The sequence below is a fragment of the Megalobrama amblycephala genome, linkage group LG1 (assembly GCF_018812025.1).
Source record: "Megalobrama amblycephala isolate DHTTF-2021 linkage group LG1, ASM1881202v1, whole genome shotgun sequence".
Taxonomy (NCBI): Eukaryota; Metazoa; Chordata; class Actinopteri; order Cypriniformes; family Xenocyprididae; genus Megalobrama; species Megalobrama amblycephala.
This window is the reverse complement of record NC_063044.1, coordinates 31,487,343-31,503,296: the sequence shown is the minus strand read 5'-3', so window position 1 is coordinate 31,503,296 and position 15,954 is coordinate 31,487,343. Positions and strand designations below refer to the sequence as shown.

The 15,954-nt window shown below is 35.9% G+C and overlaps 1 protein-coding gene across 2 annotated transcripts in view; it reads left to right on the top strand.

Annotated features, from left to right (window-relative positions):
- si:ch73-281f12.4 (Ras-associating and dilute domain-containing protein-like) overlaps nt 1–15,954 on the top strand; it is a 45,494-nt gene that overhangs the window by 23,894 nt on the left and 5,646 nt on the right. For both annotated transcript variants that reach the window (XM_048189670.1, XM_048189664.1), the window contains exons 9-14: nt 3,165–3,384; nt 3,902–4,074; nt 10,622–10,766; nt 11,655–11,833; nt 13,321–13,663; nt 15,580–15,707. In XM_048189670.1, the coding sequence (XP_048045627.1) occupies nt 3,165–3,384; nt 3,902–4,074; nt 10,622–10,766; nt 11,655–11,833; nt 13,321–13,663; nt 15,580–15,707 (1,188 nt within the window). The remainder of the gene's footprint in view (nt 1–3,164; nt 3,385–3,901; nt 4,075–10,621; nt 10,767–11,654; nt 11,834–13,320; nt 13,664–15,579; nt 15,708–15,954) is intronic.

Genomic DNA, 15,954 nt, shown 5'->3' with positions numbered 1-15,954 from the left:
AAATCTTCAATCTAAAATTTCAATCTGAAAGTTTCCTTCCATATCAGTGGATATAGTGAGAGTGAGCTGTGCTTCATCCATCGCTACACTGCTGACAATAGACAATGGACCATTTTTGCTTTCAAAATTTTAGTAATGTGACCACATCTTTACATTGTGGTCTGACATTTCATTTGCAGTGGATGGCACATGTGATGTTGACCTGTGCTTCATACATTGCTACACTGTTGACAATGTATTGTTTGCCCATGAAATGTTGCCAAAATTTTAGTAACGTGACTGCATCTTTACATTGAAATCTGACGTTTTCTTCACAAATCAATGGTTATAGTGATAGTATAGTAAAAGTAACAATGGACCATTCCTTTCAAAATTTTGGTAATGTGATCATACCTTTACATTAAGATCTGACACTTTATTCACAACAAATGGTCATATAGTGATGTGAGCTGTGCTTTATATATTGCTACACTGTTGAAAATAGACAACGTAATCTTTTGCCTATTAAATTTTGCCCATATTTTGCTAATGTGATCGCATCTTTACATTAAGATCTGACGTTTCATTCGTAATGTATGATTATAGTGGTGATGAGCTGTGCGTCATACAGTACATCGCTGCATTGTTGACAATAGACAACGTATTCTTTTGCCCATATTTTGGTAATGTGACCACATCTTTACATTGAGAGATCTTGTTTCATTTGCAATGGATGATCATAGTGATGATGAGCTGTGCGTCATACATCGCTACACTATTGACAATAGATAATGGACACGTTTTGCTCATTAAATTTAGCTGAAATTTTACTTATGTGAGCGTGACTTTAGTTTGAAACCTGACGTCTCATTAGCCTATGGATTGAAAGAATCTCTAAAGTATTTAGACATAATTTGGCAAAACCTTTACCTTTACTTATTTCCTTGTGCTTAAAAACATTGATATTTTCCTTTATTTCAGGGTTATAGTTTAGTATGTGTTTTTGTCATGTTTGTGATAAAATACATTCCCACTAGGCTCGTAGCCTTGCCCGTGTTCCCGTCTGGCACAGTTATCTGCATGGCCCTTATTTGTTTACAAAATCCTTTTATCTGTTCCTGAGGGGGGCAGTGGTTTAGTCAATGGGAAAAGTGAGTGTGGATGTGAGATGCATCTGCTGGTTTAGTCTTATCTGAATGATTCTCAAGACTCTCACTGGTGCTGTAACAATGGGCAGTCACATATCACCCGCTGAGGGGAAGCCGGCCTGTGCCGTACTTCCTGTTGGCTCAGACGCGACGTTCAGGAACTGCACACAGCACTGCTCCTGGCTACGTCCTCTGTACTGAAAGCACAAATAATGTGACCTGTCTCACTCTGTCCTGTGTTTTCTCTAATGTTTTAGGTTACATAGAGTTACATATGTACTGTATGTATTCAATTGTGCATTCAGGATTCATAAATAATTACTGAGCTTTTAACTTTATATTCTGATATCCATTATACATGTACACTGCTATTCAAAATGTTTAAATATTTTTGAAAGAAGTCACCAAGGCTGCGTTTAGTTGATCAAAAATACACTAAAACAGTAATACTGTGAAATATTGTTACAATTTGAAATAACTATTATAATATATTTTAAAATGTAATTTATTCCTGTGACGTAAAGCTGAATTTTCAGCATCTTCAGTGTCATATGATCCTTCAGAAATCATTCAAATATGATTTGCTGCTCAAGAAACATTTATTATTATAGATAAAATTATAAAATGTCATAATTTGAGTAAAACGTTTTTTAAAAAACAGCATTTATTTGAAATAGAGGTGTTTGTAACATTATAAATACCTTTACTGTCACTTTTTCACAATTTATTGCATCCTTGCTGAATAAAAGTATTAATTTCTTTCAAATAAAAAAATATAAAATCTTATATATCTCCTATAAATCTGTTTATACCATACAGAACAGTGGCAAATTATTTCGATTTACTATTCATCCACTAACTTAAATATAGATATTCCACAAGTTTTATTTTACATTTACAATTTGGATACAAGTGTGGATTGTATTTTTCAGGTGTATCTTATTGATAATTTCAGGGTTTTATAGTATATATTATTTTTTACAAGTCAAGATTTTTTTATCAATATATTTATATTTACAGCTATAATATTCAGATTTAGAAATCTATATTAAAATGTACAATTCTGAATTTCAGTTTTACACATTTCCATAATACACATTGTAGATATGATTTGACTGCATTGTGCGCAAAATAATCCTACATAATTTTCACATAACTTTGGGGTAATTATTCCTACAAGTATACGTTCATGCTCAAAATAAAGAGCCCTTAAATGGTTAATTCTGTCATTTATTACACACCCTCCCACACCCATAAGACCTTCATTCATCTTTAGAACACAATTAAGATATTTTTGATGAAATCCGATGGCTCAGTGAGGCCTGCATTGCCAGCAATGGTACTTCCTCTCTCAAGATCCTTAAAGCTACTAAAGACATATTTAAAACAGTTCATGTGAGTACAGTGGTTCAATCTTAATATCATAAAAGGACGAGAATACATTTTGTGTGTCAAAAAAACAAATTAACGACTTTATTCCACAATATCTAGTGATGGGTGATTTCAAAACACTGCTTCATGAAGCTTTACGAATCTTTTGTTTCGAATCAGTGGTTATCAAACTGCCAAAGTCACGTGAACTATTGAAATTTCGAAACACGTATGACGTAACAAGGTCTCGTTTACTGAAATCTTGGATTTTGGCTCTCCGAACCACTGATTAGAAACAAAAGATTCGTAAAGCTTCGAAGCTTCATGAAGCAGTGTTTTGAAATCACCCATCACTAGATATTGTTGAATAAAGTAGTTGGTGCACAAAAAGTATTCTTGTCGCTTTATAACATTAAGGTTGAACCACTGTACTCACATGAACTGTTTTAAATATGTCTTTAGTAGCTTTCTGGATAGATTTAGTACCTTTTAATTATCTTGCTGGCAATGCAGCAGTACTCTTAATAAAGTTGTTTTAATAAAGCTACTTTTTTGCAAGTATTTAAGCATGCAGCATTCACATTATAAGATTCTCTACAGTATAAATCATTTAATGCATTGTTAAGCAAAGTAATCAAACTTTATTCTCCCCGTCCCCTCTGTTAGAGTATGTATGCTGTGTTACCGCGGCTGCTGGATAGTAACCCTTTCTCTGAGAGCGGACAGCTGTGCATGCCTGCAGGAGTCAGCCAAATCCTAGACATCCTAAAGGAGGCACTGCACCTGCTCAACACTTTCCTGGTGCACAACGAGATCACATCTCAACTGCTGACCTACTTGTTCTTCTTCACGAACGCCTCGCTCTTCAATGCACTCATGGAGAGAGGTGAGCACATTCACTGTCCCTCTGAGGGCTTATCAAAAATGTGCATGAATTTCTTGATTTTTTTTAATTTTTTTTTTTATGCAAATCACCTGTGAGGTTTCGCTGTTATATTGTTATAAGTTATATTGACTCACACACCAAAATAAGAACACAGAAGACGAGAGAGTGCATTGTAGAGAACTACTTAGTTGAACCGGCTGTTTTCACCCCAGTGGTCTTGCTACTCCCTTAAGGATGTGTTTCTCATGAGGGTGTGAATTTTACTGAGTGAATATTTGCATCTAGGTGTAAATATCTTTGGCCGTACAAAACACGGCTTTTTGCTCTGCAAAAGTCTGCTAAAGCCAGACAAAACTATGACAGAATGTAAATTGGTTGAGTTCAAATCCAGCTTGTGACTTTTTGTGACTTTTGATGATTATTGAAAAATAAAGAGTAGCAAAAAGTAGCTTAATATGATTAACCACTTGCACTAATTGGGACTTTAGGATAAATATTGTTGTGGATGTGTTTAAAGGGTCTGGAGGTGGTTTCTACCAGTGGTCTAGAGGAGTACAGATCCGGGCCAACCTGGATTTGCTGATGGACTGGACTCAAAGCATCGGGCTGGGAGATTTGGCTGCCGACTTCTTCCAGAAACTCTCTTCAGCCGTCAACCTGCTTGCAACTCCCAAAGAGACCCTGCTGCAGGTCAGAAACTCTTTCAACTGCTTCATAAATGCTTGAACAGATACAAAAGCAAAGCATTTACAAATGTATTGTTTTAGGGATGCGTCTTGTTTCGATTCCAGTACCATACTCATGTTCTTGCACACAATAAAATGTCCTGACACAAAATAAATAAAATCTATACAGGATACAAACAACATTCAATTTTATAAACCCACAGCAAAGTAAATCTCTATTTTGCATACATATATCAAAGACTGTTTTAATAATGTGCCTTAACCTGAATGCATTCATTCATTCATTGCATTACGTAATGAGAATTTTCTAAAGGCAAAAGGATAAATTTCATATTTCATATAATTTCTCTTTTATTTTGGGGGGCAAAATATGTTTTGGACCATCTGAGGTGAATCTACCCAACATGTTGTTTCCTATTGTCATGGAAAACCTGGAATTATCAGGGAATTTTAAAATTGTGTTTTCCAGACATGGAAAAGTCAGAGAAATTAATCAAATCTAAAGGTGTGTTTACACTTGTGTTCGGTTCTCTTGGTTTGTTTGGTCCGGACCAAAAAAGAAATTGGTACATTTAGTCCTGGTTCACTTTGTGTTCACACTGTCATTTTTAACACCAAACCTAAAGATACGAAACAAAAAAAGGATTTTATGATGTACATTTTGTGACTGAACTTACCTGACCATCTAAAACAATACTGTGTGTTGGGCTAAACATACTCGTTGTAAGTGTGTACCTACAGTATGATGGTATTTTTACCAGCTGACAACAGTGGCAGGAATTCCTCCGTCACACACACAAACGAAGATCTGTTGCAAGAAGACTGCGTTACCAGTGCCTGTTCTGAACTGTAATGGGCAACAAACAGATATCCTTGAGGATTTCTTGTGAAATCACGTCCTGTTTTTGGTTTGTTTACATGTCTTTGGTTCGTGTTGCATTCATATTTCATTGGAACTGCACCAAAGTTGGTTTCGAAGCAATGTTTTCAGCGGTCTTGGTCCATTTGTTTGGTTGCGCACCAGATTTCGAATGGCAGCGTTCACACTTACTCAAATGAACCACACTAACAGAACAATCGAATCAGAGTTCGTTTTAATCAAACCAAACCTGCCAAGTGTGAACACACCCTTAAACATCATGGAAGTTTCTATAGTGATTATAAATTGGTTACAATTTTCAATAAGGTCCTATTATAACATTACTAAATAACAATGAGCAGTACATTTGTTACAGCTTTTGTGGATCTTTGTTAATTTTAGTTAATAAAAATACAATTTATTGTTAGTTCAGGTCCATTGAAATATTAACAGATACAATTTTTTAAACTTAACATTTAACTACATTAATAAATGCTTCAATGTTTCACTGTTAGTTCATATTAGTCAACTAATGTTAACTAATGGAACCTTATTGTAAAGTGTTACTTATAGATTTGTGTTGTTACATTCTGAAATATTCCATCAGCTACAGATATTTCTCTTGTGTTCTTGCAAACCATAGTGTTGTGGGAAAATTGTTCTCTTGAGTTGTTCTAATTGAACAAATTAGTCTGAAATATTCATTAGTGAATCAGTCTAAATCATTTTAAATCCTTTATCCAGTGATTACAGTTCACTAGAAAGAAATGCATTGGTCATAAAGTGTGGGAACCCTGGGTATCAATGACTACCAGAAAGAAACTTGTACATGGTGTGTCAAAAATGGTGATGGCACATCCTTATATTGTTTGTTCAGTTCACTTGACAAACAGCTTGATCTAGTTTCATTGAACTGTGAATAAATAAGGAAATTCTTCAGCTGCAAAGAAATTGACAGCAAGGTGTGTTGTAGGTGATGATTTTACAGGTGTGAGTATCAGTTATAGGAATACCAATAAAGCCCCTGAATATGTCATCAAGCATGCTTTAGGACTATAAAAATGACGTGATGTTTCAAGAAATGCTGAGCAAACCTGTTTCACAAGCCAATAGCATTCCTTGAGGTATCAAGTGAATTCAATATAACCTCCTGATGGCATCAATCTCATGACAAAGGTCATGTTTACTTCTTGAGTCATGTCAGTTTTCCGTATACGTCACATAAATAAAAACCCGTTCAGCCTGCCACAACATGCCTCATGCCATCCTAAATAATATGAATTATTTAGCTCTGTCATCTAAGTTGAATCACTTTGTAAATCACAATGTAGATGGAGCGCCGCGGGCAGGACGGACTTTAGTACCTGGATGAACAGGAAATGGAAGATTTCAAAACAGCTGTTTGTCTGGTCTTAAACCTGTTAACTTTCTTCAAAAGCCGTTGATAGTGGGGAGATGTATTGTTTACTCTTTTTGTGCTTAAGGAAATGAGTTTCACTTGGCTTATCATACCATAAAACAAAGGCAGAATAACAGAGGACAGTACAAGGTTTACAGCACGCCACCCAAACGCATCCTGTACCGTGGGGGTTTACAGTTCTCGTGAAGTGGCTCGCGGCGGTAGAGAGTCTGACTGGAGTTCGGCAGTAAATGAACTTTGACTGTTAAGGCTCTTAACCTGTCAGAGAGCTGGATCACAGCTCTGAGAGGGAGGGGCTAGTATGATCTCACTGTCTTGAGTGACTGAGTTTACTTTAAACACACTCCAAACAAACATATACATGACTCACTCTGTCACATGACCTCTCTGTTTATTTGTCCTGCATTACACAGTCAACCATAAATGCACTTTTTACAGTAAGTGAAGTAAAAGTAAATATTTCAAAAGATGAACATTTCATTCCAAATTGGATTAAGGGAGTTACTCCATTAGTCAAAGTACGACAGATTCGGAAAGATACCCTTGTGAAAAAAAGTACACTTTAACACTTTTAAGAGTAAAAAGAGTACTTATCACATGTAGTAAAAATATATTTAGGCTAAGTGTGAACTGAATGTAATGTCTTTTCAGACACTGTTTTTTCCTCATTTAGTCAGGGACAGTATACATTAATAATACATAAAATGTTCAAATGTGCCAGATTTGTTGATTTTAAAAGTTTACACTTGAATGAAAAAGTGTTACAGTTTAAATTTATATTAAATGCAGTGAGCTGAAGCTTTTTAACCCACTTTTATATGTAATTTCATAATTACTGAAATATGGTTAAAGTGTACTGTTAAATGTACTGACAAACATTTTTTTTTGTAAACTGAAATATATTTTAATGTCATTTATACTGAAACTTGTATTTAAATATATTTGTAATTACACATTTGAAGTTGCAATTTAGTACATTTAAAATATATTAACTTTAAGGGTAATATACACAGTTAAAATGATAATCAATGTCAGTCAACACATCAAAATAAGTTTACTTCTTTAAAACATGGCTAAAGATTAATAAAACAATGATTTAAATGTACTTTGAAGTAAAACTTTACTAACTTTAAAGTGAACATTTAAAAGGTGTGTGCTTAGTGATGAAACTCTTGAAGTTCACTTAAGTACCCTTTTACTTCATTAATATCATATCATCTGCAAGTATAGTTTTTATAAAATATGCTTTTAAAATTTGAAGTACGCTACAAGTGCACATTTATTACAATTAAACGCACTTCTTCTAACCCGCATCCATATTCATAAGCCAACATATTGTTACTTTAATCTACCAAACTTAGCACAGTCTTAAAGCCTGTTCTACATTGTATGCTTTATTTTTGATTGGACTTTCTTTGTTTCTGTCTTTTCACACTACATTTTGGTCACGTGCCCAAAGTCACTGCTGTTAGATAAAACTACAACTTGGCGGCGCTTAAAATCGAGTTAAAATCGAGTTTTTGTGTTTGTATAAACAGGCTGTGACTCTGGGCTGAAGTCTTTTTAAACCCTGAGTGAAGGTGAATTTTAACTTTGGGTTCAGAAGTGTTTCAAACATTTCCACAGATGGACAATCAGTAATTTATGCTGGTTGCGTGTTTGTCAAGGAATAGTTTACCCAGGAGTTTGAATCACCCAGGATTAACAATTGTAAGTGTGAAAAGGTATTCTAAAAACACCATATCAACCTCTTTGGAACACAATAGCTACCAGACTAGAACACTAGAACACTCTAGCAATCCATTGATCTAACTCATATGCTGTATAAATTTTAAACTTTTAGCTCAAGCCAACATCAAAATTTGTCTTGAGGATCTGTAATAATATTATCACATGTAGCACTTGAGACAGTATGTGTCTGTCAGTATCATCCAGTGTGCAATTAGAGAATGTTAACTTCCTCTATCCGTCAACAAACAATGGTTGCATGTCAAAGTTGCTAAGAGACTGGTTGTTAAGTTTCCACCCATGGCATGAGCGCACAGTTTGTGGTTTGTAAAACATCCATTTCTGCACATAGTTGCAGATGTCTTTTCCCTTTTTCCAGCCATCTATTTTGGGATAGCCATTCTGACTCTCCAGCCCAGCCTGTTGCTATAGTGGGTGTCGAACGCAAAGAAAAAATCACAACATGACACAAGACTCCAGTTCTCTCAACAGTCTTTTAAACTGTGTCTCTGTCTCAGATTTGTCACATATTCAAAATCTGGATTAGAGATCTCCAACATTTCTCAACAAGATCAAATGATCTGAGCTGCTATCCACATTCATTGTCATTTGTTTCATCTGAGTGTATTTTTTAAGAAAGATCTGAAGCAAATTTGATACATGTCCATTACGTTTAATTTTAGGTCCCTGAGCAATATTTTTTTCAATGGTGAACCAAGCCTTTTATCATTGTTGTTGTTGTAAATCCAACATCTACACCAGACCTGGTTTACTCATAGGACTTGTTACTTGTTTAACCCTTTTACAGTCAAATCCTTGGAGAAACCAGGCAACTGGTGTCAGATTAACAAAACAGGTACTTTATTCCAGACGTGGCTACAGTCTAATAAATTGCACATGCAGCTGGATAAAATGAGTTACTCATAAACATACTTCTGATGCACACGACTGTATTGTGGCTTTATTAGCCAAGAGCGAGTCCTGCGACTAGATCACAGCCGTTCCCAGACTCATGTAACACCACCCATCACGTGTGTTTGAGGCGTCTTAAAAATGTCTATGCAGCAGCTAAATAATTTATGAAAAATCTCTAATGTTGCATTTCAGGGTATAAGGGTGAATCTTACCAGGTGACATTTCTTCCCAAAATCAAAATAAAGAAGTAAGAAATAATATTTAGCAATGTTTGCCAACTTATCATAGTGCTCCTGACATTGTATTTTTCTCCTTAATTTCATCATAAACATGTTTCATTTATATTTAATTAGTTAATTAAATTAAGTAATTATCAGTAAAATCGTCATGCAACCATTTTAATAGTTTCTTACATATTTGAAATAAGTAAATGCATTTGTGCTTTCAACTGTCTTTAGTTTGTAATGCTGTTTGAGAATGAAAAAGTTCTGCAAAGTTAAAAAGGGCAAAGTCACTCCAAAGGGAGTTATTCTCTATATCAGTAACATTGTTTCTGAACTCCCTGAAAGTTGTAGTCTTAAAGTTTTAAAATACACTCTCAGTTTAATGAAACTAAGCTGAAACCGTAAGGAAATGGCAAACATATCCTGCCAGGTTCAGCAGTTCTGTTCTAGTGAGTTTGTACAATGTTTGTTCCAGTCCACTGCTTCCTAAATCATTTTGTGAAGAGATTGGTTTAATTACATACAAGGACTGGATGTTATATTGTTCTGGATGCAAAATGACAGAAGAAACACCACTCTGTTATTTAAATCATCTATTCATAAGGAACCAGTAAAGAAGAATGAAAAAAAAGAAAATGGTGGAGTGTTGTTTGGTGAGCTATCCTTTGTTTAAATGTTTTGGCTGTATTTCCTTTGTGGTATTTTAAAGATATTTGTTTGGTTGACAATAGAGTTTGCTCGTCAAAGCAAGGCATGTCTTGTCATAGAATGATATGTACCCTTGTGAAATGAATAATTATTTAATAATTATTTATTTTTTGTCAAAATACTATACTGTCCTCCCAATTATTCTCCTTACTGCATAGAAGTGTACTAAAACATTCAGACTACATGATATTTAACCAGGGTTGCATTTCTCTGCTGTTATCACTTGAATTAAGAGCTGCGTTTAACAATTTAGATTACATTTTTCTATATTGTGTTGCCATTTCTGGACAGGCACTAGTCTAGTTTATATTCTACCAGTTTGTTTGTGTGAATGTGTTTGCGTAAAATATATTTTTGATGGTAAAGGAGGGTACACCACAAGGCTCAGTCTTGGGTCCTTTGTTGTTTTCTTTGTACATTCTCCCTTTAGATAATGTTATTAAAAATGTCATTTCATTGTTATGCAGATTACAGACTACTTTGTAAGCTATATACAATTCTGTGCCCATTGTCGTGTTGCAAAATCAAGATTAGAATGTATGTGACCAGCTGGGAGTCAACACATCTCTAAAGACATTTCACCAGCACTGAATACGGTTAGCTAACTGTGATGAGAAATCCAGTTGGCCCCAAAAAGCGCTTATAGTTTTGTGTGATATTTCCTCATTCTTCTATGCATCTGTGTGAATATTTACAGGCATCATGGTCCACTCTGAGAGCTGAGTTTGTTCATCTGAACCCTGCACAGCTGCATCATATGCTGAGAGAGTACAACACAGCCCGTACCTGCCCTCCATGCTGGACTCCGTCTCCAGAGGATGCAGCGGCGGCCCTCCATACCTGTGAGCTCAAATATGAACACACACACATCATCATTTAATCACAGATTAAAAGTCAAATTTGACCATTATTAGTTCCAAAATATAGTATACCAACAGCCTTTTAGTCAATTGATTAAATAGTGTTTTATATGTATATTTTTAAAAGGTTTGTCTTAAAGGGTTAGTTCATCCAAAAATGAAAACTCTGTCATTAATTACTCACCCTCATGTTGTTCCACACATGTGAGACCTTCATTCATCTTCAGAACACAAATTAAGATATTTTTGATGAAATCTGTGAACTTTTTGGCCTCTGATAGACTGCAATGTTATTACCACTTTCAAGGCCCAGAAAGGCAGTAAAGACATCATTAAAATAATCAACATGACTAGAGTGATTCAACCTTAATGTTATGAAGTGATGAGAATATTTTTGTGTGTAAAAAAACAAACAAAAATAATGAGTTTATTCAACAGTTTCTTCTCTTACATGTCAGTCTCCTCTGGTATTTACGTTGTAAACACAGTGCAGCGCTTCCATGTTCTACATCAGAATGCCGGCTTATTATTGGCATAGAACCCGGAAGCGCTACAATGTGTTTAATACACAAATAGGTTAGGAGACTGACATGGAAGAGAATGAACTAATGTCTTACGGGTTTGGAGTGACATGAGGGTAAGTAATTAATGACAGAATTTTCTTTTTTGGGTGAACTAGTCCTTTAAGGTCCTGATATACAACAAAGTTATTTTTCTTTCTCCACTTAGAAGTAAAAAGTAGACTGAAATACCTTTTCAAAACCATTTTAGCAGTGGGTGATTCATTATCAGGGGGAGGCCTACATATAAAGGACTCAAATTATCTCTGAGATTCTCTGTGCCTGACAGCAAAAATGTTTTTTGTCTTAGCTAATATCCTGGAAAGTTTCGACAATCATCCTCCTCTAATCCTGCCCAGCAGCATCTTTCATCTGGAGCTGGGAAATCCCATCACAGAGCCAGGGCTGTTCCCTCCATTGCAGCATCTGCAGGAGTTTATCCAGTCTCTCCCAGACAGCCAGACACAGTCTGATCATCAGCCCTCACAGGTGAACCTCCTCCATGCTGTTAACTCCCTACTGACGCCACAGAAAATGCACAGACATTTATTGCAATGGTTAGTTGAAGGGTTTAGAACTTTTTCTTAAAGTAGATTTTGAAATGTTGGCATATAGTTTAGAAATAAGACATTTTTAACCACGTTAAGGAATGCCATCACATTAAAGTGATGGCAAACACATCAGAGACTTACTAATTGAAATTAAAGCCATACCCCATATTGCTCAACGCTGTAGCTTAAATGACTGCGAATTAAATTTGAAAAATATATAACTCACATTAGTTTAGTCTCGCTCACAACAATACCAACCAATCACTTTCAACCAATCCTCAATTAAATCTCTTCATAGAATAAAACTAAACAATATTTAAATCTCTTAATAGAACAAAACCGACCAATATTACCAATATTTAAAGTGCCCCATTATGCTATTTTAAAGGTTCCTAATTTTGTTTTGAGGTCTTCTACAATCAGTTTACATGCATCTGAGGTAAAAAAAAATTCTCAAAAATTAATTTTCTCATAATATACATTGCACATTACCTCATTTCTTAAATAGTCTGAAAAAGGTCAAACAGAATTCAGTCTCTCCCCTTTCCAAGAGCCTTCTGTGCCTTCTGATTGGTCAGATGACCCACTCTGTTGTGATTGGTCTACTGCTTACAACGTGTGTCGGAAATGAAACAGCCATTACCACGTCTGAATTTCAGCTCCACAGGCACTTGATACACAGTGACTTGAATAATGTCGTCAGTTTTACCATATCAATTCTTTCGCGAGTCCTCATCTTTTCATGCAAAGTGATTCGCAGTGCTGAAAACAGTGTCTTCTTGACATGTCGACAAGACGAATCAAACACCTCCAACTCTGAGCTACAACAGCATAGTTTGAGGGCGGGTCAAAGTAGACGTTTTTCTCGGCCAGTCATTGAAGACCATAGTCTGGCATTATGCAAATGAGTTGCATTGTTAACTGGTTTGTAACAGGAAGTGAGACTGACGACTTGTAACTTTCCGAATTGGTTCTTTTCTTTGTTGTGCACCTTGATCTTTAAAACTTTGCAGACATTTCACATTCACACACATCAGTATTACAAACTGCATGAAAGGTATTATTCAAAAAAGCACAATACAGTCACTTTACATCTCGCAATAGAACAAAACTGACCAACATTTAAATCTCTTGATAGAACAAACTGACCAATATTCATATTTCAATTGCCTTTATGCTGATATATTTGCTAGACAACACTACAGATACAATATAGATAGATCTAAATCCAGAGGATCACCTGTATTGTTGTTTTATAGGCCTTTTGTCATATTGTCCAAGATCTCTTGCTCTATTACTGACACAACAATATGACTTTTTCTAAAGCTGCTTTGAAAATATACATATTCTGAAAAGTGCTATACAAATAAATTTAACATGACTTGAAATATGGTCTGATAATTCTGACATTTTGGATTAATTCAGGGCTCCTGCAGTATCTTGAATGAAGAGACATCACCTGAACCAATCACCTGCCAGGATTCAGAGGCAACAGATCAACACCCTGTCCCCATGACACCTCCTCAGTTTCGGGAGTCTCACAGCAATCTGAGCTCGTGTGAGGCCGTCCTGACCCAGAAACTCAAGAGCCTAGAGCTCCAAAACAGCTTGTCTGGAAGTACAGGCCTGGGCTACCACAAGAGCCTGGCCCTTGACCCCTCCTGCCTGCTTACGCCTCCCAACACCCCTCAGAATCTAGACCAAGCCGAGCTGGAAGCCAGCCTTCTGGAGGGGACGGCACAGCAGACGGCACACCAGCGCAGGAAAGGTAACCAGCACAGATTTAAACCTACATGAATAGAGGTGTAGCACTAGTACTACTTGACTTCTACTTGTTAGTGAGCTGTACTCTGAGAAATATCTCAGACATGTTCGCCCCGTAGCATGTTCCCTGATTCCAAAGGCAGGGTGTATTGTCTTTGGAGGCATAAGGGAGGTGCTGGTGTTGATGTGGAGTTGAGTTTGTGTGCTCTGGCTGCAGCGGGTGAAGAAGGTGGAAACCATCCCTCCTCCTCCTCCTCTCCAGAATGCTTTTCCCACACATAATATATATAAAATGAGCAATGGTCAGGTGAGCTCAGTGAAGAACCGGTCTTTATAACTGATGTTGGGATCAGGTTATTATTCACAACTGGTATTCCTGAGCACTTAATTTCTTTCTTCTCAGAATTTCTAAAAAAAAAAAAAAATAATAATGATAAAAAAATAAATAAAACATCATTGGAATTAAGCAATCAGAATTGTGCCTCAGTCTCTTTATCAAGATCAGGTTTGAACACTTTTACCCTTTAACACTTATTGTAGGGGCATTTGGAGGAATATGTTAAACTCTTGCTGATTCATCAGTGATGAGTAATGGTTTCCATGATGTCAGGTCATACATTTTTACAGCATGAAAATACAGTCAACAGGAAGCCTTCATAAACTAAATCAGCATGCAAATACAGCTCTGAAAAAAGCGTACTGTGGTAATACCATGGTAATGAATGATTGCCATATTCATGTGCATGGGATGTACATAGTGCTAAAAAGTTACTTCAGAGAATATCCTGAGAAAACCATTGAGTATGTATTTTTTTTTTTTTTTTTTACCTGTGGTTAAATATAGTGCACAGCCTTTTTCATTTATAAAACAGCAGCAACAGCTGCATGGTAAATGGCAGCAATATTCAATAAATAATAAAATATTTATAATTAAAATATTTCTTCCACTAAATTATATAATTGCAATTCATAAGCTTAAAGCATTAGTTCACCCAAAAATGAAAATTCTGTAATGATTTACTCACCCTCATGTTGTTATAAACCCATTAGACTTTTGTCAACATTGGCTTCAAACGCAGTCTATTCAGAATGTAGAACTGAAACTTTTTTTATAATAAAGTATGAACTAAAGTAATGTCTAAACTAGAATATGAAAAATATAGAAATTTGTACATTTATTATACTGTATAGTTAAAGAAAGGTAGAGCTCTACACGTGGCTTCCTGTTCCCACTAATTTCCCATCTCCTATTTCTAAAGACTGGTGTGGATTTTTTCCAATCAAAGGGACTCTTCTTAGATCACACTAGTTTTGGCCACTAATACATCCCACTTTTTTTGGTAGTGGCACAAATCCTCTAATCTGGTTCAAGAATTACAGAGAGGTGGTGATGTCAGGAGAAAAAAGAGCAATGGATAAAGCATCATGGGAATTTACAGTTGGCTTGCTTGCTGGAATCTTAATCGGGACAGGCATTGTTCAGGACGCGGGCCGGGTGGCCGAGAGCTGGAGGAAAGCCCTTTGTGTTTCAGCAGCCCACAGCACAAGATCTTTATGGGAACATGAAAATGGTCATACTTGTATCATCATTGTGCAGAATTTTCTGATGTTTACGACAGACCAAACCTGTGAAAATCTGGGGAAAAAACTCAATAGTTCAATGGGTGAATTTTGACCTTTTCAATATGACCTACAATTATGATTTCATTTTGGCTTTAATGTCATCAAATAATCACTATGATAATAATATCGATAGTCCTAAAAACAACCTTCATTTTCTTAATGCAAAATAATAATTGTAATTCTGATTTTGGGGTGATATATGATGTGGACATTCAGTGACATTAAATTTGGTTTATTCAACTGATCAAGTGAAGACCCTGAGCTGATAATGTGACGTGTTTGTTGTTGTTTTCTCAGTGAAGAACGGCCTCACAGGAAACACAGACCAAAGAAAAGAGGAAGATGAGGATGACAGAGATGAAGTGTTCACCGTAGAGCTGATGAAAGGACCTCATGGTCTTGGTCTGGCACTGGTGGATGGAATGGTGAGAATTATCTATGTCCTATTTTTATTTTCTATTTATCATTCTATACTTGTACACTCTTACTGTTTCTCCAGTATACACTTTATAAACTGTGCACAGTATATGTTTTTTTGTGCATGGAATAACTGCATGATGGTTGGGGTGCATTGTTGTCCCTCTGGTGAGTTGATTAGCATATTGACTTTAATAGTTGTTCCTTCGTTGTGATCATTCTGTTGAAATGACCCTGTTTTATATATAGAAGGTA